The 25,438-nt window shown below is 36.0% G+C and overlaps 1 protein-coding gene across 4 annotated transcripts; it reads left to right on the forward strand.

Annotated features, from left to right (window-relative positions):
• The first annotated feature begins 346 nt into the window (after positions 1-346).
• LOC110665729 (uncharacterized) lies at positions 347-24,371 on the forward strand. Of its 4 annotated transcripts, none has more exons than XM_058132920.1 (3): positions 347-823; positions 21,893-21,949; positions 22,519-22,685. In XM_058132920.1, exons 1-3 carry the CDS (start codon positions 599-601, stop codon positions 22,564-22,566), a joined length of 330 nt encoding a protein of 109 aa, XP_057988903.1. In that variant the 5' UTR covers positions 347-598; the 3' UTR covers positions 22,567-22,685. The 4 variants fall into 4 exon arrangements, with proteins under 4 accessions (XP_057988903.1, XP_021681667.2, XP_057988904.1 ...); XM_021825975.2 differs by lacking the exon at positions 22,519-22,685 and adding an exon at positions 23,997-24,371 and having other exon boundaries at positions 348-823; XM_058132921.1 differs by lacking the exon at positions 22,519-22,685 and adding an exon at positions 22,138-22,511 and having other exon boundaries at positions 348-823.
• Positions 24,372-25,438: the final 1,067 nt, after the last annotated feature.

The raw sequence follows: 25,438 nt of genomic DNA on the forward strand, positions 1-25,438 counted from the left end.
ATATATATCAAGAGTAGCGACGTCACAAGATAAAAACGAAGAACCTGTCTATTGCAAAATGAAAATGAGTCCCAAAATTGCTTACAACGGGAGGACACCGGGTGCACACGGGTGGTGTCTACAGAGCTGTGGTGCTTACAAATTACAGCGTTTTTTAGAGAACAAAATAGACACTTGTTATGGTTCACAAAAAATACTACAAGGATCCTTGTCAAAGGACCACAAATATTAGATTAGATGGATAGATCCCATGGGATTCGAAGTGAACACCACTAAAATTACCAAATATATATATTTTTCTACCAAAATAGGCTTTGAATAATTCTTTTCTCATAAAAGTTATTGTCTTTTGAGGTGGAGTTAATTCCAATATATTGGGTCAGTTGCACATATCCAGTTCTACAAATTTCATGCCAGCCCTACTCACATCTACTACCTAAGTTGATAAAATGCTTTTTATGACTTAAACAATTCTCCTCCATAAGATTTCTTTAAAGGTGGAGTTAAGCCCAATCTTCCAAATCACTATCAAAATTAAGAAGTGGAGCTATGTGAGACAACACAAGGCAATCCAAGTGAAGAACAAGGCAATTAAGGCATGGGGGTGATGGAGGAGATAAGGAGACATGTGCGGGTGATAAAGGAGAAGCTGTCTGCTGCTGCCATCCCTGCCGATGCCTTGGAGACTGCACATCACTTCTTAGAAACCGTGGTTAAAGATGTCACTTTTGCTGCTCATGGTCTCACCAAAGATGCCTTGAACCGCATTAAGACTCGTCTTGTTGATATTCTGCCATCACTCTTTCCAGCCATAACTAGAAAGGTTCCTCACTGATCTCTCTCATTTTAATTACTTCTCTATGCTGTTAAATTTTATGATAAAAATTTTATCTATATAAGCTTTAACTCAGTACATCAGTTAGAATCATATCTAAAGCTATACAATCTTAAATTTAAATCTTAGTTAGAGTTATATTAAAAAAAATTGACAGATTTTTCTTTTTCCTCTTAATTAATTTATAGCCATTATTATCTGATAAGCATTTTTCTTCTTCCTCTTCTTCCGCATTACACATTTATGAGGATAACCCAAAATTATTCAAAATGGAGAAAGAGAATCCATATAGCTGACCCCAAATTTTTAGGATAAATGCTTAATTGAGTTGAATTGTATTATCCGGTAAGCATTAACCTAATATTAATGATGAAAAGTTAAAGAAAATTATTAATGAGCTTTAACTCCTGGTTGGAGCCAATAGTAAAATAAAAAAAATAAAAGAAATTTTATTTTTTAAGTTCAAATAACAATAATCAAGATGTTTTATAAACTATATACATTTATTTTAAATAATTAAGAATAAATTAATAAAGAAGGTCCATAAATTATAATTAATATTTATTATAATATTTTTTCAGTTGTCGATTAGGACATTAATATTTAAATTTAATTTATAATTTGAGGATTAAAGACTTAAAGTATCATAGAAAAACTAAATTTGAGGTTTAAGAGTTTAGTTGTGTGTAGATATATTTTTTAATTATTTTTGTTTTAAAATAATAAGTTATAATAAATTGTAATTAAAAATTTTGACTCTATGAGAATAAATGAATGGAGATAAATTTTTATACCATAAAAATTAGATTTTTTTTTCTTAATATTTAATGTATTTTCATAATTGATGGAAAAACTAATTTTAAATATTGACTAATTAGTTAAAATTATTATTCTAAATTTTGAGAGAAATTTTTAGAGATAAATTAAAAAATTAGTCACTAAAATTAAAATTTTTAATAATTTAAATAATTATAAAATTTATAAAACCTCATATATAATATTTATTTTTTAAAGAAAAAGGAAAAGTAATATTTAAAAAAAATGGGTACGTGGGTCTATCCCTGCACACAACATTAATAATAAAAATATAGAATTAAGCAAATAAATTAATAAAGTTTAATAGATATAAATAATTAAAAATTTAATTATATATATAAGTAATTAATAAAAAAATATTATATATAATTTTTATTATAAAATTCTTTTTTACTATTCACTCTAATTTATAATTTTTTCTCACTTTTATTAACCTTTATATAATAATAATAATAATAATAATAATAATAATAATAATAATAAATTTTAAGGTAGACATAATTTTAAAAATATATCATGTGATATTTATTGTGCTATCACTATTGATAAAATTTTTATTTTATCAAACTGATATCTTAAAATTTTATGCTAGCGTACTATTATTATCCATATTGTAACAAAAAAAAAATAAATTAAATTAAACATTAAATTTAAAATTTTTCCAGGAATGAATCTGGATAATATGTCTATCCAGATTCATTGCCAGAAATTAAAAAAAAAAAAAGCCAAAATCAGCAGCGCCCCCCCCCCCCCCTTTAAACTCTCCCTCCTGTTACTCTCCCTCCCCCTTCCTTTTTCTTCCGGCCGGCAAGCCTCCAGCCACCATGGTCGGCCGACGAGGCATCCCCCCACCCTGGGCGACGTCGGCAAGCTGCCAGCTGGCCGGAGCAGCACCAGCAGCAGCGCAAATGGAGGAGTTTTCCTTCTCAACATGCGCACAGTGGGCAGCAACTTCCCGACGCGATTCCGGCTTCATCCGACGTCCGATCTAGGTGATTCAGGTGGCGTTGGAAAGCTTGTTCCGAGAGATTTCTTTTGATACCCATTTTGCAGCAAATGGAGGTCGGATGAGTGAGATATGGAGGAGAGAAGTTTCGGATTGTTTAAGCTTTTGGGTCAGATCTAGGACGATTCGACCGTTGGATTGACGATCCGAGAACACTAATGGACTGAGGGAGAGGAGAGGAACATGATAGTATGATTAGATCCGGCAAATGTCGCTGGTGACCGGCGGCCGGCCACTGTGCGCGGTGGTTCCAACGGTGGCTCCAGTAAGCTTTGGAGATGATTCAACTTCCAGAGGCTTCCTCATACATTTTTGGAATTTTTGAGACACAAACAAGCTTCGGGTAAGATTATTTTTATTATTTCTCTGTCTGTGGAGCATAAATGCAGTGTTTCTTAAATAGTAAAAATTGGAGAAAAATTCTAAGAAAAATATATGATGAAAGTAAAATTATTTGGAGATATTCTATTGTGTTTGTTGAATTTCTAAGTGATTGTAGAATATTTTTGAAAAATATATATGGATTTTAGTTAGATTTTTAGCATATGGGCATATAAGATTATTTGAAATTATGATATTTAAATTTTATATGATTAGTTGAAACTTGAGGATGGAGGTTTAATGTCGACACGATATTTTGGCCAATCCCCGAAATCAATAAACTTTGAAACCGATCCCCTGTATTTAGTCTCCCTTTGCCAGCCAATCACATTTCCGATCTCTCCTCAAAAGGAATCGAATCAATACTAAGTCTAAAGCCTCACCAATTGTCAAGTCTCCTAACCAGTCAATCACATTTCCGATCTCTCCTCAAAAGGAATCGAATCAATACTAAGTCCCTATATCATTTAAAGCCTCACCGATCTCTCAAACTAATTGTTAAGTCTCCTGACTAGTCAATTACATTTTCGATCTCTCTTGTCAAACGAAATTGAACCAACACTAGACCTTTATGTCACCAGTCTTATTGTCGATCTCCCTTTTAAAAGTTTGAGAATAATCGTCTGATAAAGTTAAGGTTCCAATATGGTTTAATGATGATTCTGATCTTAAGTGTTCAAATTAAATTTCCAATTTTAATCAAGTCCCGTTTAGCATTTGTTCTCAGCCGATCTCATGCTTATAGTGTTTTTCGACCTCTTACACTTAGATTAATAATCACTTTTAGTTGTTGTGATATGTTCAGACAATCAAGTGCTTATGCAATTCAGATACTTTCCTATCCCATCCATTCATTGAACAAAAAGGGAATTTCATTTCATTTCAAATTAAAATTTATATAAGTCATTCGGCTGGAGGATCACCCCCAGCCTGTTCTACATTTTGTTCGCTTCCCCTCTCACCTTCAACCTCCTCCTCACTATCTTCACCTTCGTCCTGGGGAGCCAGATCCACCATCCAAGAGAAGTCCTCCTCGGGATATCGCTTCCTGAACTCGGCCAAGAGATCCCCATGAGCGTTCACATAAGCACCGGCCTCCCTCGTCACTGCCTCTTCTTCTTTTGCTTTAAGCTCCTCAATGAGGCGAGCGACTTCAGCAGCTCGGAGCGCTCGAATCTCTTCAAGAACATGAGCCTGCTCGGCCAGCTTATCCTCGTAAAATTTCATCCGCCCCTCAATTTCAGATATGTAGTTTTGGGCGGATGAAAGTTGAGATTGGAGGGAAGCAGCATCCTAACCCACCTTCTCGACATCCTGCCTCAAGCGGTGAGCTTTCTCCCGGATAATATGTTAGTTCACCAGACTCTCCACGCTCAGGCTCATGGTTTGCATTAGGATATCGTCGAGGCTGTTCGAGGTTAGCCTATCCCGATCCTCCCGAAGGCAGATGGAGGACTCCAAGACCTTAGCAAAACCCGGGTTCTCTTGAACCATGCGGTTCTTCTCCAGCGAGTGGATCAAGATCTGGGCGCCGCGGGAAAGGGTCCTCACAGGTGGTTGGGAAGGACCCCCTTCCGCACTCGAAGCAACTGGAGGGGGTGGTGGTGGCGGCTCTTCTTGACGAGGAGGAGACCGAACCACTTCTATGTCGGGGATCGGCTGTCCCGAGGGTTGAGACGAGCCTCCTTGCATTTCCCCAGGATCATGCCTGGGCGTCTGAAGCAGCTCGGCCTGCTTTATCTCCCGCACTTTCTGGGAGACCTTTCTTTTTCGCTTCCGGCTCTCTTTAGAAGCCTCGCCGCTCGCCATACCTGCACAAAGAAAAGGTCAGTGAGATCGCTAAGGCCCAAAGATCAGAGATGTAGAAAGTACCGAAGCCGAGGTCAGAGAGTTGAAGCCCGCGTTCTTGGCCGATGACTAGCTGCATAGTCCAATGATGTAGTTCGGCTGTCACTGCATCTAAATAAGAGAATTTCTGTCTGGCCGCCTGATCTTTCAGTTCCATCACCATTAGGCCCTCTTCTCTATTCAAGGTGATACGCTTCGGAATTAACGGGCCCTGGTGTAGCCAGCTACGGGGGAAACCCTTAAAGCCGTTCGGAATTTTGCTCCTCAGAATAAAGAAGCGATTCTTCCAATTCTTCAGGGAGGAGGGCAGATCGGTAAAGAGCCCGCAATGTAGCTTCGCCTGAAAGAACCAGTACTCATCGTCCTTTCGGCGAGTCAGCCTATGTAGCTCGGCGAATACCTTCACCATTGGACTGAGTCCTTTGGCTTGGCAAAGGCCTCTGAAGGCCACCAGGATCCGCCATGAGTTCGGGTGAACTTGGGCTATGCACACTTGGTAAAATTTTAAAACTTCCTTGAAGAAGTCGTCGAGAGGGAACCGCAGCCCGACTTTTAGTTGCTTTTCGTATACCATGATCATATCATTCTCTTCAAAGAAGTGATCGGCTCGAAGATCGCCGTGACACTTAATGAGTTCGTATGAATCAGGCTGAATGTTATACTCTTGGCTAAACGACTGTAGGTCAGTTTCCTGAAGGATCGATGGCAGCTCGTCCATGGGAAGGTTTTCTCTCCCTGAAGAATGTGTTTGCCTCGAGGATGCTGCTTGACCGCGGGCTGGAATGGAGGTCCTAGGGGGATCAGATCCCCCGCTTGTTCCGACTACCTCTACCTCATCTGACGACCACGAGACCTAAATGGAAAGGGGGCTTGCCGCTCTCTGACCCTCGGCACCACTCATTTTCAAAGAAAAGAAGAAATTTAAAATAAAAGAAAGATCAAAACCCTTACCGGAGTGTGATCGGTGTCGGAAGAACTTGAAAAAATGAAAGGATTTTGGAATCGCTCGCGAAAGGCTGAAAATGACATAAAGGAACAACTGGCAGACTCATCCCCTATTTATACTAGTCTGAGCATTTAATGCTCACTGTCTCCCAAGAGGCGCATCGGTTAGCTGGATTCGCCAGCTTTTTCTGACACGTCTCACGAATATTTCAGAAATCCCATTATAAGGAGAGATCGGCTAGTTAGAGATAGGTGAATTAAGGCGAATGTTTGGAAGTGCAGATCGGTCAAGGGCTGTTCAGTTAGGAACTGGATCGGATAAACACATCAGAGATCGGAAAATAATCAATGCAAATGATAGTTGTCAAAATAAAACTTTATTTCCGAAAGGTCAGATTACATCATTTGGCCGATCTCTAGAGAATGGATTACATTAAAAGTCGGATTACATCATTTGGGCGATCTCTAGAGATCGGATTACATTAAAGGTCTGATTACATCATAGGGGCGATCTTTAGAGATCGGTGGAATATCCTATCTAATAAAGGCCTATGTCAAAGCCTAGTCTCGTGGCTGAATCAAAAGATTTGTCCGGCCATAGATAGCGGATAGACGTACAGCTCAGATGGGGTGATTATGACTCTCATGAGGATGGAGAGTCATCTCTACTGTCATAGACCAGAACCGAGCTGTAGTCGGGACGCCCAATGTGGTGAGGAGCCAAATGAACTTCAAGAGGCAGTCACCGATGTTAAGGGGAATATTAGCAGTCTTCTCGCCCGAAATCAGTTCGCCGACCATATCGGTCAAACGATTCGAGATCAACACGATTGAGGTCCTCGATCCAGGTCGACAAATTAGTCCGGTTCTCTCACTGTCATCAAATGAGGTTGTCATAATTCCCCGATCACCAGGATCATAAATTTTCAGTCGGGGAATAAAGAGGACAATCGAAAAAAGATCAAAAGCAACTATCATGGCCGGGATTATTGCCGGAGTGGTTAGAACAGGAAATGTGAGAAGAAAGAGGAGAAAATCAAATGCGAAGGGCTTTCCCGTTGAAGGTATATATATAGGGAAAGTCTGAGCATTTATTGCGAGCAGAAAATGAAGCGGATGCCTTGAGAATCGAAGGAATAAATGCTTTGACTGAATCGAACCGGATAAAGGAGAAGACCGAAGTAGGAGAGGTCGGAAGAGGAGAGCCCGACATGAGAGATCGGAAAAGGATCGTGTTAGAAAGATCGGAAGGGAGGGGAGGTCGAAAAATAAAGAGAATAAGACAACTTCAGCTAACTGTCGTCATAATCAGAGCCAAGGTAGTTAAAGCGTCGCAGACGAAATCTCCACCGCACGCCTCAGAATCGCCCACATTGCTGACAGGTGCCAGAGTATGTCATGATAGTACTGTGCATCCCAATCTCCACCGTTGATCTTACTTGTAAGGACGAGCCCGGAGCCCTTGGATCAAAGAAGAAGACGACAAGACCGGCGCCTTTTATTCCCAGCCCTCGGATCGCCCTGGACAAGAAAATTTAAACCGTCAGATTAGAAGAGAAAAAGGACAAAAATTTCTGAAAAGGATCTCAGCCGTTCATTTTGATTCTCTTTAATTCCCAAGCGTCCAATCATGTCCTTCAAAATCCAAACCTTCCATCTCACTCAAAATGAATCCTGACCCTTCATGGGGGGGCACCCGGTCCCTATAAATACCTGCATGAAAACTGTTCAAAGGGGACACGAAAAAAAGGGTGGTAATTATAGTGGAAAAGCTCTAAAAATTAATTCAGTTTCGCTACTCTGCTATTTTTAACTAGAAAGACTTTAGAAACCAGTTTTCTCAAGTATTTTCTTTGAAGAAGTGTTGGACACTGGAACTCCTGATTTCCAATTTGTTCATTGCTCTGTGATACCCTTTTTTTTAGTTTTCAGTTCTGTTTTCACCACCTTCATATCCACTTTTATTTTCTGAGTTCAATCTCATTCATTATCATTCCGGTTCGATTATATGCCAACTAGGCATTCGTCATTTCAAGGCAAGCATTAGTTCCCAGACTGTCAGCCCGAAACTCTGCAACATTCGTTACTCCATAGTTAGTTCAATAGGTTCAACTCCCTGCAGGTGAGTGTTTGAACCGTTGTCTTATCCAGTGCTCGTCTTTATTTTCTTTTTATTTATGCACATAATTTTCGTTAAAGTTTGTCTTGTGTCAGAAGGTCCCACGTAGGTGGTTATTCTCATGAGTTTATCTTTTGATGCAATAGTTCATGTCATTTATTTATTCTTGGTCTTTTATTTATCTCCCAATGCGGGTGTTCAGGTTACGGGTAACGTATAGGTAGTTGGATAAAGTGTTGGTAGCAGTATTTGGACATAAGAGTTTTTTTCTTAATAAACGTTCGGATAATAAATCAAAGAGTTATGAAGTCGAACCACTAGACTAGCTCGAGAAAATGACTAGGTCAGGTAGAGTGTCGGAATAAATTGAGTTTCAGAATTAACAAATGAAATAAAGCAAATATTGCCTGCCGGAAGGTATTAGTAAGGCGATCACATAGGGGGTCGGTCAAATTCAATCTGATGTCCCCCATCTAGTCATGAGGTACCAATGAGTTAAAAGAGGCCTAATTCAGGTTCCCGGCATCGTCGGATGCCAGAACCCTTAATCATAGGCTCTTATGATGTGTAGCTGTAATCAAATTTTAAGAGGTCGGAAAAATCCTTATCCGATTCTCAATCCAAAATTTTAATAAATATCTGAAAGAGATCGGAGGAGAGTTCTTATCCGATTCTCAATCCAAAATCTTAATAAATATCTGAAAGAGATCGGAGGGGAGTTCTTATCCGATTCTCAATCCAAAATCTTAATAAATATCTAAAAGAGATCGGAGGGGAGTTCTTATCTGATTCTCAATCCAAATTTTAATAAATATTTAAAAGAGATCGGAGGAGAGTTCTTATCCGATTCTCAATCCAAATTTTAATAAATATTTAAAAGAGATCGGAGGAGAGTTCTTATCCGATTCTCAATCCAAAAAATTCTAATAAATATCTAAAAGAGATCGGAGGAGAGTTCTTATCCGATCTCCAATCGAAATTTAATCTAAAAGGGATTGGAGGAGAGTTCTTATCCGATTCTCAAATCGAATTCTAACAAATATGCAAAGTAATCCCACAAACGAAAACCATAATACAACACCAATTCACTAAGGTTGTCTCATTTACTTATGTATCTGGGTAATCCGAATTAGTGAAAAATTAAATATTCCTTTTTATCAAAAGGATTAACATTTCCATTCGAACCCCCCTAACTATCGATTCTAATTTATAAAGAACGTAAGGTTAAATCTGCTCACCCTCATTGAGGGACGAGGTGGGGTGCCTAACACCTTCCCCACCCGTTTACGGACCCCGAACCTAGAATCTCTGTATTTGAAGTGGTTTTATTTTAATTTGCATTTCACAAATGATTTTCTTTAATTTCCCTCAAAATTAAAGTGGTGACTCCTCACTCTTTCCCACTTCGGTGAGAGTTTGTCCAGGCGACCGCAAAACTCCTTGCGACATTTAAATATGTGAATATTGAATTGGATTGAATTAATAATATGCTAGCTGTTGAAAACTTGTGGAATTGAGTAATATTCTTGAATTAAATATTCGTGGTAGCTTAGAAAATTATAATTCCTTTTGCATTAGCTTAGTAATATTGCTAAAGACCGCGGGGCAAAGTTTTGAAATTTTTAGAGCTCGTTTGGGTAGTTTTTGCAAAAGGGTTAAATTATAAGGACTAAACTATAATTTTTCATATTGTGATTGTTGACTGTTTGGATGGGCCCAGGAGGGGCCTTGTGATGTGATTGAGTTGTGATTGTGTGATTGGCAGATATAGAAGTGTATTTTGAAGCCTTTTGCAGGTTGGGTAGGTCCCAGGTATAGAGGAAACTCTGCTGGATTTCCGGCATGAATTAGGTTGTTTGTTGCCTCTTTAGAGTTTTATTTTAACTTAGTACTAATAAATTTATAATTTAATTATTAGCTGATCGATGTCAGCTATTCTCCTCCATCCAACAGCCACAATAGTCCTCGGTATACTGTGAGTAAAATATTAATTTTAATTGTAATTTCAATATTATTATATGTTCAAGCATGCTCATGCATCACTTATATATATATATATATATATATATCTATGTAGTTAAACTCTAGGCACGTTTTATTGTTGCATTCACAACTGTTAAAGTGCCATGAATGTTGTTTGTGGTAATTTGGAGCAGTGTGCGTGCGTGTGGTATAGTGTTGGTTATGGACAGGACGGGTAGACATGGCTTGAGATCTTTGCTGGGACCCGGTCCTTCGGGGTAGACACGGCTTGAGTTCTTCGCTGGGACCCCGTATTTGGTTTATTAAGCGAAAGTCCGGCTTGAGATCTTTACTGGCAGAGGTTGGATTAAGAGGGCTGTATAGGGGATCAGCTCCCATATATGTATTGTTTGACACTCTCGGGTGTGTGAGTGCTCCAAATTGCCTTTTTGATGTGATTTGTATGAAATTTATGACGATATTGCATTTCACTTCACAGGGTGCATTAGCTTTAGATAGCTATAGAGATTATGGTTAAAATTGATATTTTACTCTCTGAGTCGAACACTCACTCCTGTTCACCATATTTTTCCAGGCTACAAGAGAAGACCTTTTTCAGAATAACCTGTTCCTTTCCTCACTGGTTATGACAATAAAAATTTCTTAACTGTATTATTATTATCTAAATTTATAATTTAGAACTCCGCATGTACTAGTAGTAGCATTAATCCTGTCAGGGATGGTATGAATTTAAGTTTTTGTATTAATAAATGAAAAAATTTTATGAGTTTTAAATAGTTTGTAAATGATGTAACAGGGTTGAGCTGGGCTCTCCTAATTTTAGTTTCTGATAATTACTGGGCTAAGTTGGCCCTAAATAAAATCATAACAGTTTAATTTAAATTATTTTATATGTATATTGGGCCTAAATTGTGGGCCTAGTCATGGGTTGAGGAATAGTTAGGCTTACTACGGGCCTCGGGGGCTTTATGCTGGCCCAGGTCTTAGTATCGGTCCAGCCCATCGGTTGGGTCTTGATAAAGTTGGTATTAGAGCTTAGGCTCTAGATTCATGGGAAATAATATACTTGGGAGTGTAAAAGGAGTATTGTTAGGATGTTACATGCAGAGTATAGGATTCTATTTTGTCTTTTTCTGTAATTTTTTGTTTCTAGATTCTGCATTATACCTCGAGAAATATAAAAGTGCTGCAGTTAGTGTCTCGATTTTCGTGGAGTACATAGAAATGTGAAATAGAGTTAGCAGACATGTTGAGGTCTGTCATGAGGATATGTACTCCAAAAAACACTATGTTTCTGTCTGTATGGATTTAAATGGTGTACCCATTTCATGCAAGGCACGAGTACATAAAGGTGAGTCTTGAAAGTAGAGTTGCCCTAGATAAGGATGAGGATACCACTGTTGGCAGTCGTCAGTGGATGACCCAGTCAGAGTAAGTTTATGATAATAGTAGATTCGAGAGAGATAAAAAATTAAGAGACCTAGTCTGTCAGGACGTATCGTAGTAACTATGCAATACTCTCAATGTCTGCTCTGTAAGCTGCAGATTATAGCACTGACATGGGATTGTTGTGTAGAGCTGCGTGCATCCCCGTGGTGCTCCATAATGAGGGTGTTTGCGGATAACCTCTGTTTTGGTATAGTTAAGCTAGAACAGAGTTTTTATATCTGCAGAGGAGTTGGGAACTCCTGGTTCGAGGTCTAGAGTTAGAATATTGAAAGGTCACAGTTGGGTGATAACTACTCGGTTACCCTATCATGAGCTAGAGTTACTTCAAGAGTTGCCATCAGACTAGAGGTTTCGGATTAGTTGCAAAGTAAAGGTGACACCTATAGAGTGAGACCATCTGGTCTTTAGTATGGAAATTTGGATCATTTTTGTAGTACGACAAACATTTTACTTAGAGCTTAGTGAGAATAGTATACCTTGTGTGTATCAGGAAGGTGTAAAGTACAACCCTATTACCCAGAGAAGGTCGAAACTATGAATTGATGATTTACAGAGTTATGATATGATAAGAGAGTCATTAATTTGACATGGTTTTGGCAAGGTGGAAGATGTAGTACCTTTTTTGCAGTCAATTATGATGGAAAGTGGTCTTATTCTTTCAAGAGGAATAGGGGTTTATTACTAATAATGGTGACCAACAAAATAGTGCCCCAGATGGGATTGTAAAGTGTGGTAGAGAGTAGCTGGCTCGGGTATTCTGGAGATTGATATAAGTTCCATTATAGGAATTATATATTATTAGATCATGAAGGATGTAAATCCTTTGAATTAGATGACGGGTTTGGGTGCCCAGTATCTTAAGTTTTGGCTAATTGAGTAAATACAAAACTCAACTCAACTCAACTCAACTAAGCCTTTATCCCAAAGATTTGGGGTCAGCTATGTGGATTCGCTTTCTCCACTCTAAACGATTTTGGGTTAAATCCTTAGAAATGTGTAATGCTTCTAGGTCATGTTATACTCCTCTCCTCCAAGTTAATTTAGGTCTACCCCTTTTTTTATTTCTATCCTCTAACCTAATGTGCTCTACTTGTCTAACTGGAGCCTCCGTATGTCTACACTTCACATGACCAAACCATCTCAATCTCCCTTCTCTCAACTCATCTTCAATTGACACCACTCCTACCTTTTCTCTAATACTCTCATTACGGACTTTATCTAGTCTAGTATGGCCACTCATCCACCTTAACATTCTCATCTCTGCAACTCTTATCTTAGACGCGTATGACTCTTTCAGTGTCCAACACTCACTACCATATAACATAACCGGTCGTATGGCTGTACGGTAAAATTTTCCTTTCAACTTATTGGGAATTTTATGATCACATAAAACTCCCATGGCACGTCTCCACTTCAACCATCTGGCTTTAATCCTATGATTAACATCCTTCTCACATCCCCCACCTACTTGAAGGACTGAGCCTAGATATTTAAAGTGATTACTTTGGGACAGTACCACTCCATTCAAACTAACTCCTTCCCTATCACCTGTTTGGCCTTCACTGAATTTGCAATGCATGTATTCTGTCTTTGTTCTACTTAACTTAAAACCCTTTGACTCTAGAGTACTACTCCAAAGCTCTAGCTTTCTATTGACTCCTTCTTGTGTCTCATCTATCAGAATAATATCATCTGCAAACAATATGCACCAAGGAACACACTCTTGTATATGTTTCGTCAATTCATCTAAAACTAATGTAAAAAGGTAAGGCCTTATGGCTGATCCTTAGTGTAATCCAATTGAGATCGAAAAATCTCTTGTGTCCCCTCCCACTATGCGCACAATAGTAGTTGCTTCTTCATCCATATCTTTCAATACTTATATATACCTAATAGATACCCTCTTTTGTTCTAACACATTCCATAAGACATCTCTTGGAACACTATCATAAGCCTTCTCTAAATCAATAAAAACCATGTGTAGATCTTTCTTCACATCTCTATATTTCTCCATCAAGCTTCTAATAAGAAAGATCGCTTCCATAGTTGAATGACTGGGCATGACCTTGCAATCCTTACATAAAGCTCTATTTGTCTTCCTAGTTAAGAGGAAGTCGATTTGGCTTTTATGTTGCCCACTTTTGAAAGTCACTAAATGTGACTCTCTTTTTATAAAGTAGGTATTTGCTAGTATTAGGTTGTATGCCATAGCAAAATCTAGGATACTTTTTCCCTCTTCATTTCGACTGCCAAAACCAAAACCTCCATGAACATTCTCATAAACTTGTCTATCACTTCTTATATGTCCATTCAAATCTCCACCAATGAAAACATTCTCTTCATTTGGTATGCTTTGCATTAAATCATCCATATCTACAGAATCAGTTCTCGAGGTAGTAAGGGTATTATGTAAGCTAAAGGATAAGAATAAAGATCATACAATAAAAGTATGACTGCAATTTCCTGAGTTCCTTTGTAACTTCATATTATTCAAAACAATAGTATAATCTAATTATAATAGTGTTAAGAGTAATAAATTAGTGATGATAAATCACAGAAGGCCAATGGATAGAGAAAGTGCAGAATGAAAGTTTGGACAATTGATTGCAGATGCAATATAATCTAAATGCCAGTGGAAGTACTAACTAGAGTGGTCAAAGGACCAAATCTGAGTAGCACAGATATGTGATAATGCGGTAGAGACTCTGAAAGATATAGTTAGCAAGTACAACTGTCATGTTAGGAAGAAGAATGGAACCAGGGATAGAATAGTCAAATTCTATTTTGGGTAAGACAAAGGAAATAAATGAAAGGACAACCTGAAGAGCGCATAATAAAAGGAACAAAGTTAAGATATAGGGTAGGCTAAGTATTATTCTTAGCAAGGTGAATGACAAGGATGGAGAACCCAAAATGGGACCACATTAGTGAGAATAGTGATGGAGGTGTGGAATCTAGTAATGTGATACTCATAGCATGATGTAGTTGAGGTAGTGCCAAGGGCTAAAATATAGAGCTTGGAGTTACATGATTGGATCACACTTTATCTATTCACTATTCCTAAAGTGAAGTGAATAGCAATGGGGCAAGATTCTTTTAACTTATTAACAGTATCAAGATGATTAGGCGAGGAATACAATAATAATGGGAAAAAGCTAGAAGGTGTGTGATGGTATTGCGGACTATCTAATTAGGCAGAAAAAAAGAAGTTAGTAAATAGTAAGTTGAATAAAAGTCAATCTAAGGGATCAAATAGGTATGATGAGAGGAAAAGAATGATAGATAATGACACAGAGGCTTTAGGTTAGACTTTTGAGATAGTGAGAAGGTATTTAGAGGTTCATTATGAATGTCAAGCAAACGTTTTCAGTGTGATCAACAGAATCACTTTGCAGTGAAGCAATAATGACAGAACAACAGTAGGGGTAGAATGAAAAGTGACAAGTATGAGTGGTTATAAATCACTAGAAAGTTCAAGGATCAAATTAATAACCATAGGTAAAGGTGGAATTAGTGTTGGAAGAATCTATTAGTAAGAGAAATCTTTCAGGATTCAACAAAAGTTAAGGGCACAATATAAACGATGATAGATATGAATCATAGGTCGAGTATAAGTAAAGTTAATAAATTATAAAATATTATGTCAGGAAGGACAATAATATGGTAAAGGGTTCATGCAGATGATCCCTTATAGGTAGAGCACAATTGTGCTAGGAGATGATGAAATTTAAAGAGAAAGACCAAGAAACATAGGTTAAGCGTTATTATATGGACAATCAGGCGCAGTTGAATATAAGAGGATATTTTTCTTTCTTTTCAAGTTTAGCTCGTGCTTTTGGTTCTAGAGGGTTATATAAGGAACAGAGACTGAATCAAGGAGACCTAGTTATTTGAGAGTTTGGTAGGCACCAATTCATACACAATTTCCTGATATGAGAATGATAGTAAGTGCATACCTAGTGTTAAGTATGAAAGGACGATCAGAGTAATAACAGGAGTTAAGTTGAGTTAGCTACTAAGGCTTGCAACTGTCTTAAACTATGAGCTGGAGGAAATACTAATTGTAGATGAGTTTCAATAGATGAAATTATTGCTAATGGGAAAAGTTGAGGCTGAAGTTTGGAAAGCTATAGGCAGTATATGTGATTATATTAAGGACAATGAACACGTGAAGTATTTTATTTGGAATTGAGGCATGGCATATATTTCCTACAGCCGTGTTAGTTCAGATGGAACTTATAGTTTCAGGGGCTCCTATGTCACACCTTACCCCTCTGTAAGGCATAATATGATCCCCTAGAATACCTAATAAACTACTAAACTTCACCTACTGATAACTCATTAAGTACCCTACAAGGGATTTTAAACAATTTTCTTACTTTTGACAAGTGGTGAGCATTTTCTAATAGGTATTTAAAACATATGATCAAAAGTAAATCTAGTTAATATTTTTGGTCCATTTTGTTTTTTCACAAATTTTATAAAAATTTTGACAGAGTTATGTCTGTATTTTGAAAAACCAGTTCTTCAAATACCTGTAAAAAGCACTTCTAAAAATTTTTCTCAACAACTACTTCAATTTCACAATCAAACTCAATTCATTTCAATCAATTTCTCAAGTTCAAAATTCAATAATCCTCAAAATACTAACAATAAATTTTATTCAAATTAAATAAAATAGTTCCACTCATATTTCATTAAAGACAAAACAATTTATACACATCCTTACAAATTTATATCAAAAGAAACACAAACTAAACTTTATTACAAATTTCATACAAATTTTTGTACAAGCTGCTCAAGACCCATTTACATGTCCATACATTTATATGCAATACATACATCAAAAGAAATATTTACAGTTAGGGTATAAATTATACCCGAAGACTTTAAGCTGATAGCTCCTCACACCTCAGCAACTCAATCTGCTGCTTCTCTAGTCTCTATATCTGCGACAGCAATAGAAGCTATCGCTGAGTACTAGGACTCAGTGGTGCACAACATACTAAAATAATCTTTATGCAAAACTTAAATCACATTTATTCAAAAATTTGGCTGAACATGAGAATTAAGTACAAATCATGCATTATGAGATTTTAAATGCAAACCAAGTTCATTTCAAAGTATCAAAACACATTTCATAAAACCCACAGTTAGATCATGCCATTCAAAACAAATAGAATCTCAATAGCCAGAGGCTAAAGAGAAATCACATCACAAGGCTAGCTAGCTCAAATATATGGATATCCATTCACATCCTCTTCTACTGGCACACCTCAACACTTCTCCAGAGAAGGAATCAAAATTCGAAACTAATTATCCCCACTAGTCGTGCTAGTGAGGTGTTCAAATATATGGTCATGACACTGTGGTTTCAAAACTTATCTTAACAATTTGCTAAACGTTGTCATTTAAAATATACACAATAACTTTCACAATCTAAAATCAAACATCATAAGAATGTCATAATTCAATATTTCACATTATTCAAAACAGTATGCAGAAGATAATTATAAAAAGTATACGTTGTGCGCAAACCTCAAGCGAGTCGCCCCTTAGCCTCGACTCGGTTCCTCGGGTTCCTTCCCGATATTCTTTTCAACTGAAACACACAATTTTACAATGTTTTAGTACTAGAACTTAACATAAATCCAAAATAAATTTAGCCTCATTTTTACCTAGCTCTAACGTGCTAAACTCGTCGTTCTTGAAATTTTGTGCTTCGGGTTACTATTCACTACACTATTCAAGTCAATTTGTTGACTTTCTAAGGCTTAATAGGTATGAGAATTCCAACTTCACCCACATACCACATTTTGGTCATTAAATTTGTTGGTTTTGGTCATTTTCTCAAAGCTTAAGTCCTTTTGGCAAAATTGTCAAATTTTCAGTTTTAGTGCTCCTAGTTGCACTGTTCCATTGGTAATTTTACTGTTAGAATTTGGCAAAACTTCCTTCATAGAAAATGTTCCTTATTATCCTAAGTTTATTATCATTTTTGGATCATCCCAATTGGAGTTTTGTAGCTCAAGTTATGGCCATTTGAACCATAGCTGCCGGATTGGAAACAACCCAGATTTTCTAGGCAAATTTGGTGCTGGCAGTTTTGGGTCACCAACTTGGGGTGGCCAAATGACTTGGTTTTTGGCAGAATTTGGGTTTTTGTTCTTCATAAAAGTTTTAGTTCTATATCTCATCTAACTACTGGTAAAATTTCAAGTCATTTGGACCTGCCTAGCTCGAGTTATGACTAAATAAACAAACACTGTTCATTTAGTCAGTTTGTGCAGGGCAGCCTGCACTTTTCCAACTTTGGTCAATTTGTTCACTAGGTTTTGGTCACTTTTTGGGCATGGTTCCTAAATGAAAATTGTGTCATTTTATGTCTATTTTCATCCCCAATTGGTCCCATATCAATTGGACTTGTAAAATTTCATTTTTGGTCCCTCAAAGTTGACTTGGTCATGCTGCCAGCAGCATGACCACACTCCCTCCGAATTTGACTTTCACTCTAACCATTACAACATAACTCATTTGGTCACAAATGACCATTTTTTACTTCACAATAGGTCCAAGACACCATTTACTCATTTCTTACATTTTTGGTTCATAAACCCTAAGTCCCAAAACCCTAACTTACTAAATTGTTGTATTTAACCACATTTAATGCTTTTAATCCTAACCATTCAACTAAATAAAGTTTCCAAACTCATTTAAATCCATCAAACCATGCAAATCATACTCCCATCACCTGCTGTCCGAAATTTCAGTAATGGTCCCTCACTATTTTTTTTTTATTTTAAGCATATTGCAAGCTAATTCATACTAAAAACACAACAAATAATCACAAACTTTCAAATTGATGTGCTTACCTCAACTTTAATATCCAATCTTCAATTTTTCTCTTCTTTTCTTCTTTCTTTCTTGTTTTTAAGTTGAGATAACAAGCTCTTGTAAGGTTTTTATGAGAGTTATTAAGATTAAGTAAAGAAATTAAAGCTTGAGTGCAAGCTTTAATGGAGGGCCATTCATGGAAATGAGAGGAAAAGGGTGAGGCGGCAACAATGGGAAAAAGATGACCAAAATGATATTTTTTTTTTCTTTTTATTTCTTTAATGTATTTTAGCTTATGGAAGACCCAAAAAAAAATCAATTTAATTAATTTATTAATTATTACTCTTATGACATCATGCATGATGTCATGCATGATGTCATCTCCCTACACTTTTTCTTTTTATTTTTTTTTAATTTATTTTTCTACTAGTTCTTTAATTTAATTCCTGACTCTGAAATTTTCTTTTCTCCGATTTTATTTGATAGTTAGGTCAGGAGTCAGCTCTCGGGGTCAATTGACCAAATTGCCCCTCGCCGGTTCATCCCAGTTTGCAATTAATTCCATATTTCTTCCTGCTTCCTTACCTAATTATTTGACTGGCTTAACAGTTATTTTTCGTGATTTTCTCTTTTCCATTGTGTTTATAAGGGTCCTAAGGATCGCAGCGTCACTTTTTACGGTTCGAAATTTGAGTTTAAAATGACTTCGCAGTCATTCCCGAGAAGGTCACCCATCGCTGTGACTCTCGGCTCGTTTAACCTCTTATGTTCTGTTTTTCTTATTTATACTTAACTAATTGAACATTACTTATTATTTGTATTTATGGCTTCTCTAATTGACTTAAGTGTGGTTCTAATCCTCTTAATTTTTCGGACCAATACCGGTCATTGGAACAGTGAAATCTACCAGGCTATGCAAACAGGGGTGTTACATCCTATCCATCCAGGATGAGCGATTTCCTACTAAGGCTGGTAGGGAATGATAATGTTCTGATAGTTAAGTTGAAAAAAGGGGATACAAAAAGAATTTTCCATGGTTAATTACAAGTGTTACATAAGGTGAAGAATGTGCTGGTAGGAGTAAATCATAAGGTTAGAATTCCCGAAGTAATGGAATTAGTAATCAAGATAGGACTAAGAAATAAAAAGAAAGTTAAAGTTGATGATGGGATGGACATCCTTGAAGGAAAAAGTATAAGAATGAGAGAAAATAAAGGTTAAAGAATAAGTACAGTAGGTTGGAAAGATATCAACAATAGTAGAAACAGGAAAAGGAAGTGGATAAGATCCAAAGGACAGAAAGAAAGCTTGGTAAAGCTAGTTATAATGATGAGGATAAGAAGGACTATGTATGCTAGGAACACACTAAGAGATATTTAAAACAAGTTATTATGAGATGATAGATTAAAGGAGCAGTGGAGCCTTGATCTAAGTGCAAATGCATCAGAAGTAGGCCATATAATAAGAAGCTTTATAAAGAAGTCAGGATATTCTCATTCCAGAGGAGGAGTGAGAAACAATAAAGTCGCATGGACTGAGTTGTCAAGGAATATAAATACTTTTGTCATATAAGAGAAGAGACCCAGTTTGCTTTCCAATGTTGATAAATGGTACACTTAGCCCTTGGATGGAATTCTACCTAACTAGTTACCTAAGATAGACAGAGGTTGGTCTAAGTACCTTAGTGATGACACAAATAGATTGGAAATTTGAAGTATCATGAAAATAAGAAGAAGCATTGGTACTAACCGTTAAGGTCAAAGGATAAGTAAAGGTTTCGAACGAGATTTATATGATAAGTGCTACAGGAAAGCTACTCATAGGATGCCTTAGGATAAGGAACATATGTCATGTTTTGGGAAAACAGAGATTATTGAAACAAAGGAATGAAGACTAAAGTCACCAAGAGACACATTAGGGCGTAATAAAAGTGAGGTAAGCGCCAAAGTTGATTAAAGTTATCAGTTATCAAGTCGAGAGTAGTGGAGTTATAATGAATACTTGAGATGTCAGAAAAATGGTCAATGAATAGCCAAGAGATAAGAGCATCTCTAGGAAGAGATGATGACAGTTAGGACACTATAGTAGAATCAGAAAGCAGTATAATGTTATATATAATATACGAGGAGTAATGATTGCACTTGTTCTAATAATCTTCTTTTCCTTACCTCTTGTTTATTCGAAAATTCGAGGATAAATTTTTCTTAAGGGGGGAAAAATGTAACAAAAAAAAAATTAAATTAAATTAAACATTAAATTTAAAATTTTTTCAAGAATGATTCTGGACAACATTTCTGTCCAGATTCATTCCCAAAAAAAAAAAAAAAAGCCAAAACCAGCAGCCCCCCCCCCCTTTAAACTCTCCCTCTCCCTTCCTTTTTCTTCCGACTGGTAAGCCTCCAACCACCATGGCCGGTCGGCAAGGCGTCCCCCCACCTTGGGCCACACCGGCAAGCTGCCAGCTAGCCGGAGCAGCGCTGGCAGTGGCGCAAATGGAAGAGTTTTCCTCCTTAACGCGTGCACAGTGGGCAAAAACTTCTCGATGTAATTCCGGCATCATCCGACGTCCGATCGAGGTGATTCAGGTGGCGTTGGAAAGCTTGTTCCGAGAGCTTTCTTTTGATACCCATTTTGCAGCAAATGGAGGTCGGATGAGTGAGATATGGAGGAGAGAAGTTTCAGGTTTTTCAAGATTTTGGGTTAGATCTAGGATGATCCGACCGTTGGATTGACGATCCGAGACCACTTATGGACTGAGGGAGAGGAAAGAAACATGATAGTATGATCAGATCCGACAAATATCACCGGTGACCGGCGGCCGGCCATCGTGCTCGGTGGTTCCGGCGGTGGCTCCGGTGAGCTTTGGAGATGATTCAACTTCCAGAGGCTTCCTCATACATTTTTGGAATTTTTGAGACACAGACAAGCTTCGGGTAAGATTATTTTCATTATTTCTCTGTCTGTGGAGCATAAATGCAGTGTTTCTTAAACAGGAAAAATTGAAAAAAAATTTTAAGAAAAATATATGATGAAAGTAAAATTATTTGGAGATATTCTATGGTGTTTATTGAATTTTTGAGTAATTGTAGAATATTTTTGAAAAATATAGATGGACTTTAGTTAGATTTTTAGCATATGAGCATATAAAATTATTTGAAATTATGATATTTAAATTTTATATGATTAGTTGAAGCTTGAGGATGGAGGTTTAAATATGTGAATACTGAATTGGGTTGAATTAAGAATATGTTAGCTGTTGGAAACTTATAGAATTGAGTAATATTCTTGAATAAAATATTCGTGATAGCTTAGAAAATTATAATTCCTTTTGCATTAGCTTAGTAATATTGCTAAGGACCGCGGGGCAAAGTTTTGGAATTTTTAGAACTCGTTTGGGTAGTTTTTGCAAAAGGGTTAAATTATAAGGACTAAACTGTAATTTTTTATATTGTGCTTGTTGACTGTTTGGATGGGCCCAGGAGGGGCCTTGTGATGTGATTGAGTTGTGATTGTGTGATTGGCAGATATAGAATTGTATTTTGAAGCCTTTTGCAGGTTGAGTAGGTCCCAAGTATAGGGAAAAATCTGCCGGATTCTGGCATAAATTAGGCTATCTGTTGCCTCTTTAGAGTTTTATTTTGACTTAGTACTAATAAATTTATAATTTAATTATTAGGTGATCGATGTTAGCTATTCTCCTCCATCAAGCAGCCACAATAGTTCTCGGTGTACTGTGAGTAAAATATTAATTTTAATTATAATTTCGATATTATTATATGTTCAAGCATGCCCATGCATCACTCATATGTATATATCTATGTGGTTAAACTCTAGGCACGTTTTATGTTGCATTCATAACTGTTAAAGTGTCATGGATGTTGTTTGTGATAATTTGAAGCAATGTGCGTGCTTGTGGTATAGTGTTGGATATGGACAGGACGGGTAGACACGGCTTGAGATCTTCGTTGGAACCCGGTCCTTCGGGGTAGACATGGCTTGAGTTCTTTGCTGGGACCCCGTATTTGGTTCATTAAGCGAAAGTCTGACTTGAGATCTTCGCTGGCAGAGGTTGGATTAAGAGGGTTGTATAGGGGATCAGCTGTCATATATGTATTGTTTGACACTCTCGGGTGTGTGAGTGCTCCAAATTGCCTTTTTGATGTGATTTGTATGAAATTTATGACGATGTTGCATTTCACTTCATAGGGTGCATTAGCTTTAAATAGCTATAGAGATTATGGTTAAAATTGATATTTTACTCTCTGAGTCGAACGCTCACTCCTGTTCAGCATATTTTTCCAGGCTATAGGAGAAGACATTTTTCAGAATAACCTGTTCCTTTCCTCGTAGGTTATGAAAATAAAAATTTCTTAACTGTGTTATTATTATCTAAATTTGTAATCTAGAACTCCGCATGTACTAGTAGTAGCATTAATCTTGTCAAGGACTGCATGAATTTAAGTTTTTGAATTAATAAATGAAAAAATTTTATGAGTTTTAAATAGTTTATAAATGATGTAACAGGGTTGAGTTGGGCTCTCCTAATTTTAGTTTCTGATAATTACTGGACTAAGTTGGCTTGAAATAAAATCATAACAGTTTAATTTAAATTATTTTATATGCATATTAAGCCTAAATTGTGGGCCTAGTCATGGGTTGAGGAATAGTTAGGCTTAATACGGGCCTCGGAAGTTTTAGGCTAGCCCAGGTCCTTGTGCCAGTCCGGCCCATAGGCTAGGTCGTGACACATATATTATTTATTATAAAAATAAAATGACAATAACATTAATTGAAATAAAAAAAATTATCATGTTAGCATTATGCTAATTGATATGAAGATAATTTAACTGTATAAAACATCAACATATTTATTTAGTGAAAATAAAAATTTTCTCTCTTAAACAATTGAGCGATAAACCACACATGGTGTATTTTTTAAAATCTCTATATATAATTTTTATTTATATAATCACATATATATATAAGAGTTTTGCCTCATTCTATTTGTTGAGATTCTTAATTTAATAGAATTTTTTACGCATTATAATTTATTTATTTTAAAAGAAGGTATTAATATATTATTTTAATGCTTTTTTTTATAAACTCTATATATTTTTATGTTGAATATGATTTTTGGTGTAATATTTCTCATTTAAATCGGTTTGTAATTAATTATTTAAAATTTATTATTATTTATTATTTTCACAATTAGATTATAAATTTGAATAAATTAAAAATAAATTTTTAAATAAAAAATTAGATTTTAAAAACATATTAAAAAAGATAAGCGCACATGTCAAAAAAAACTAATATATATATATATATATATATATATATATATATATATATATATAAACTAAAAATTTTCTTTGAATTTTTAATAAATTAGGGATTATGAAATCCGTTTGCTATTTCTATGTATCTTAATGAATAATCGTTTTCTCCGTGTGAATTAACCTAGATATTTATCTCACCAAATCATTCTTGAATTTTAGATGGTATTCACATTTGTCAAAACCAATTCTTATATATATAGTGGGAATTAGTAATTTAGTAGTTTGAATAATATCGAACTTAAAGCTAAGTGAAGGTAGTCGACCATCCTGATGATCGCTTGCCGCAAAGGAAAAATAAATAAAACTCGTACTTTGTTAATATTTAATTTTCAGAAGTAATTAATTCAAAATATCTGGCTTCTTGAATCTCACAGTGAATATTGACACATTAACTTGCATGATTCTATTGTTACTAACTGCTGAATTTACAAATTTGAACAATAGATGGTCGATGATGCAGCAAAGGAGGTTAATGGAGAGAAAGAATGTGAAGAGAAAGAGGAAGAAGAAGAGAGAGGCAATCATTCAAGTAAAACTAGTCCTAATAAGGCCCCATATGTATCACCAACTTCCACTTTATTTGCTTCGCCAAAACCATTTTCAAGGCTCTGATGAATCCTCGTATTTTTGGCAACAGTTTCTTAAATTTCTTGGGATAATATAATGGAGATTTTCTTATATGTAAGAACAACAGGGTGAGGAGATTGTCATTAAACTACATGTGCAGATATTGTCTGCTGCGAATCTCCGAGTTGAAGTTAATGAAAAAAAAAATCCAGTTAATGAAGTATTAATGCAATGAGGCAAATCTTTTAATTTTGTCGATTATCCCTTTTAAACTTGTATCATGTTCTTGCCAAATTTAAAAGGAAAACACTAAAAATTTTAAATTGTAAGATACTGTTAATATATCTTTTCCTGTAGTATTAATTTAATATTATATATTTTATTTAACATAAAATTTAGACGTGCTTTTCAAAAGAATTAAATTTATACGTGCAATTTATATATATATATATATATATTAAAAATATTATTTTATATAATTAACAAAAATGTATAACATTTTAGAAATATGATTTATTGGGTATTTGAATTAGTTACTTTTAACTTTTAATTTAAAATATAATTTTAATTATAAATCAATTTAAAAATAAATAGCTAATTTGATAAAATTATTTAAAAGTAATTTTTTAAGTAGTTTAAATTGAAGGGGATTGGTGTAAAAAGATGCACAGATGATTTGTAATTGGCTCACACCTTTGATTGCCATTGTCAACAAATATATACAGAATGATTAACTTACTAAAATCAAATCCCTGTATACATGGAAACGTTACAACAGAATTCCTCTAAAATGGGATTGTATAATTGAATGCCTATGATTTTGGAGATTGACTGTCAACTTTCCTTAATATCCCCCCGCAAACGGATGGGAGGAACTACCATCAGTTTGCCCTTTAAGTCAAGAAACTGTTGCTTGGATAGAGGTTTAGTTAAGACATCGGCGATCTGATCATCAGTGGGAATGTAAGATACCTGAAGATTTTTATGTCGAATTTGATCTCTAACGAAATGAAAATCAAGTTCAAGGTGTTTGGACCGAGAGTGAAAGACTGGGTTGGCTGCTAAAAATGTGGCCGAGACATTATCTCACCAGATTTTCGGTATAGCAGTAAGTGGTTGCTAGAGTTCTCGAAGAAGGCATTTTAACCAGTAAACTTCAGAGGCTGCCGATGCTAAAGCTCGATACTCTGAATCAGTGCTTGACCGAGCCACTATTTTTTGTTTCTTCGAACACCATGAGATGAGATTGGAACCATGGAATACGGCATAAGCTGAGGTACTTTTGTGGTCAAGTTTGTCACCTCCCCAATCCGCATCAG

Source organism: Hevea brasiliensis, chromosome 13 (assembly GCF_030052815.1).
Source record: "Hevea brasiliensis isolate MT/VB/25A 57/8 chromosome 13, ASM3005281v1, whole genome shotgun sequence".
NCBI lineage: Eukaryota > Viridiplantae > Streptophyta > Magnoliopsida > Malpighiales > Euphorbiaceae > Hevea > Hevea brasiliensis.

What these genes read in the sequence shown, in the direction of transcription:
- LOC110665729 (XM_021825975.2), top strand. Translation starts at nt 599, where the DNA reads ATGGGGGTGATGGAGGAGATAAGGAGACATGTGCGGGTGATAAAGGAG. An exon ending in TTCCAGCCATAACTAGAAAG is followed by an intron (nt 824 to 21,892) that starts GTTCCTCACTGA and finishes TTTAATTATTAG; the next exon opens with GTGATCGATGTTAGCTATTC. An exon ending in ACAATAGTTCTCGGTGTACT is followed by an intron (nt 21,950 to 23,996) that starts GTGAGTAAAATA and finishes TTTGAACAATAG; the next exon opens with ATGGTCGATGATGCAGCAAA.